Source organism: Notothenia coriiceps, unplaced genomic scaffold (assembly GCF_000735185.1).
Source record: "Notothenia coriiceps isolate Sejong01 unplaced genomic scaffold, NC01 NC01_scaffold00006477, whole genome shotgun sequence".
NCBI lineage: Eukaryota > Metazoa > Chordata > Actinopteri > Perciformes > Nototheniidae > Notothenia > Notothenia coriiceps.
The window spans coordinates 1582-3885 of NW_011339178.1; the positions used below are offsets into that span (position 1 = coordinate 1582).

Below are 2304 nucleotides of genomic sequence, written 5' to 3' on the forward strand. Positions count from 1 at the left end.
TCAGCAGGACTCTTTTAACCAGCTGAGGCAATCGCAGCGCCAATCAGCTGCTCTGCCCAACCGCGTGTGCGGATCACTATCAACTGACACCAATCAATTACCTACTCCATTACATAATTAAACGATTAAATAATCAAAAATAATAAATCTACATTTTGGCTACTACACTCCATGTCGCAAAACATTAACCAGGCAGACGTATGGTGTAATTATTATTCACTAATTGCTTTGACTCTGTGGCTCTTTTGTCTGAATCTGTACTGTCCTGTTTTCCACTCTCACTGTTGCTGCTTTAAACTCCTGAATTTCCCCATGGGGATTAATAAAGGTCCATCTTCTCTTATTTTGGTTCTTAGAGATTAACTGGTGATATTCTAGTGTTACACCAATGTGTTGAAGGCGTGGACTTTGAGGGCCCATTGTCGACAAACTAGGAAATTGACATTTTGATCGCCTGACCTCTCGTTCAAATTCATCTGTTGGTATGTACCTCCATAGTAAAAAATGTTGCTAGAATATTAAATTATCTGGAGTAGTGTGTGCTGAACAGTGTGATGAGAGAGGCATGTAGCCTTAATGTGAAACATTATTGCTGGTAGATAGCTACAGAAGTTGTGTCATCATTTAATTGGATCGGATCTCAGCTGACCACAGTACAAAGACATCTCCATGCAGATTTAAGATGTGTGTAAACACAGTGCGTTTCTACAGGCTGTATAAGTAATAGACAGGTAATATCACAATTAATATCGCAATCAGGCACCGGCTTCTAAACGGGCCATGGAACCATTAACAGGAAATGATCTTACCCCAGAGAAGAATGTCCGGGGGGGGTAAGGACAGCAGTGACCCGCCCCCTCAGCTCATCACCATGAGACTGCAGTTCAATGACCATTACATCACCTCCACGCCTACACACACACACACACACACACACACACACACACACACACACACACACACACACACACACACACACACTTTATACAACAGCATAAACATCTGTGAAACACAAGTTAAGAAGTAGCATAAGTCATTTATGTTTCAATGATGTATTCCAGTCACAGTTTGTGATGCTGCTGTGACCATACATTTACAATTTGAATTATTTTAGTATTGGCGTGGTTACCTAGCCCCGAGTTCTAATGGTGCAGAACTGAAAGTGAAGGAAAGGCCCTAAATATACGTACATATTTACAGAACATACAATAATATCAACATTGTGTGTTCGATTTTGTGTGTACATTTTTGTATGTACATGTATGTATAATATGTAATTTTGCAGGACGTACTGTAAAGTTACATACAAGGTATGTATTCTGGGACTTGTTTAGCAAGTTTTGATTTTGGGAATGTTGAAGACCCATCATATTCACTCCACCAGCTAATGTCTATGTGTTGTGTTCACTGGCTCTTCCGTACCTGGGGATCCACAGAGTTCGGCTCACTTCCAGCAGGGTGAAGGCCTGCAGCCGGGGCTCTGAGGGCCTCACGCTCTCTGCAGAGTCCTGCTGCTGGTCCTGGACCTGCTGCTGGTCCTGCTGCTGGTCCTGCTTCTGGTTGTGTTGCCGGTCCTGCTGCCGGTCCTGCTGAGTGGATTGGAGGGGATTGTAGTCGGTCAGTGAATCCTGCTGCTGGAGGATCTGAGTGCCGGCCTCCTCACTGTACATCAGTGTCACTTCTCCATCAGTCCTTTTCAGCATATTTTCTTTGGCCGTGGCTTTGAATTCAGTGGTTGTCACCGTGGTAACCGCTGCAGGACGCTGCACAGAGAAGATGTCTCGAAGAGGATGGCTGTCTCCGCAGCTGAAACCAGAACAGGGTCTCAAACACAGCCACTCACATCTCACATGAAACTTTGATGTTTTCCCCGGGCAGGAGCAGCTCCCCTGTTGCTGTTATACACCAGGAGCTACAGCTACAGGTAACAACACACAGGCTGTTCTTTAATTTCATTATCATTATTTCATTATCAACAAACAATGTGTCTTCATGTCACATAGAAACAAAACCGGAAGTCTTCATTATCCTAACCTAAATATCTCTGTGTGACAGTGAAAATATGTAAAAATCGACTTTATCAAAACAACGAGAAATTACGTGTTAACAAATGAGCATTATAGTTGCTGTAGGAAGTTTGTGTACAAAATATGTGTAATAAAAATGTTGATTGTGAAAACAAAGTAGTCAATACACTTTGGTAGAAAAGTTATGTAGATATTGTATTCTCATATCCAGGGGTTACATTGGAATTTCATATGTGGGGGGGCTCGGTGTGGCTGTGCAGGGGACGCCCTTAACTAG

The 2304-nt window shown here is 42.8% G+C and overlaps 1 protein-coding gene across 1 annotated transcript; it reads right to left on the minus strand.

The window, feature by feature from the left end:
- Positions 1-770: 770 nt before the first annotated feature.
- LOC104943651 (leucine-rich repeat serine/threonine-protein kinase 1-like) lies at positions 771-1817 on the minus strand. Its single transcript, XM_010769103.1, has 2 exons — positions 1423-1817; positions 771-911 (listed from the first exon to the last, which is right to left on the minus strand). Exons 1-2 carry the CDS (start codon positions 1701-1703, stop codon positions 806-808), a joined length of 387 nt encoding a protein of 128 aa, XP_010767405.1. The 5' UTR covers positions 1704-1817; the 3' UTR covers positions 771-805.
- Between the last annotated feature and the right edge of the window lie 487 nt (positions 1818-2304).

What these genes read in the sequence shown, in the direction of transcription:
- LOC104943651 (XM_010769103.1), bottom strand. Translation starts at nt 1,703, where the DNA reads ATGCTGAAAAGGACTGATGGAGAAGTGACACTGATGTACAGTGAGGAG. An exon ending in CGAACTCTGTGGATCCCCAG is followed by an intron (nt 912 to 1,422) that starts GTACGGAAGAGC and finishes GTGTGTGTGTAG; the next exon opens with GCGTGGAGGTGATGTAATGG.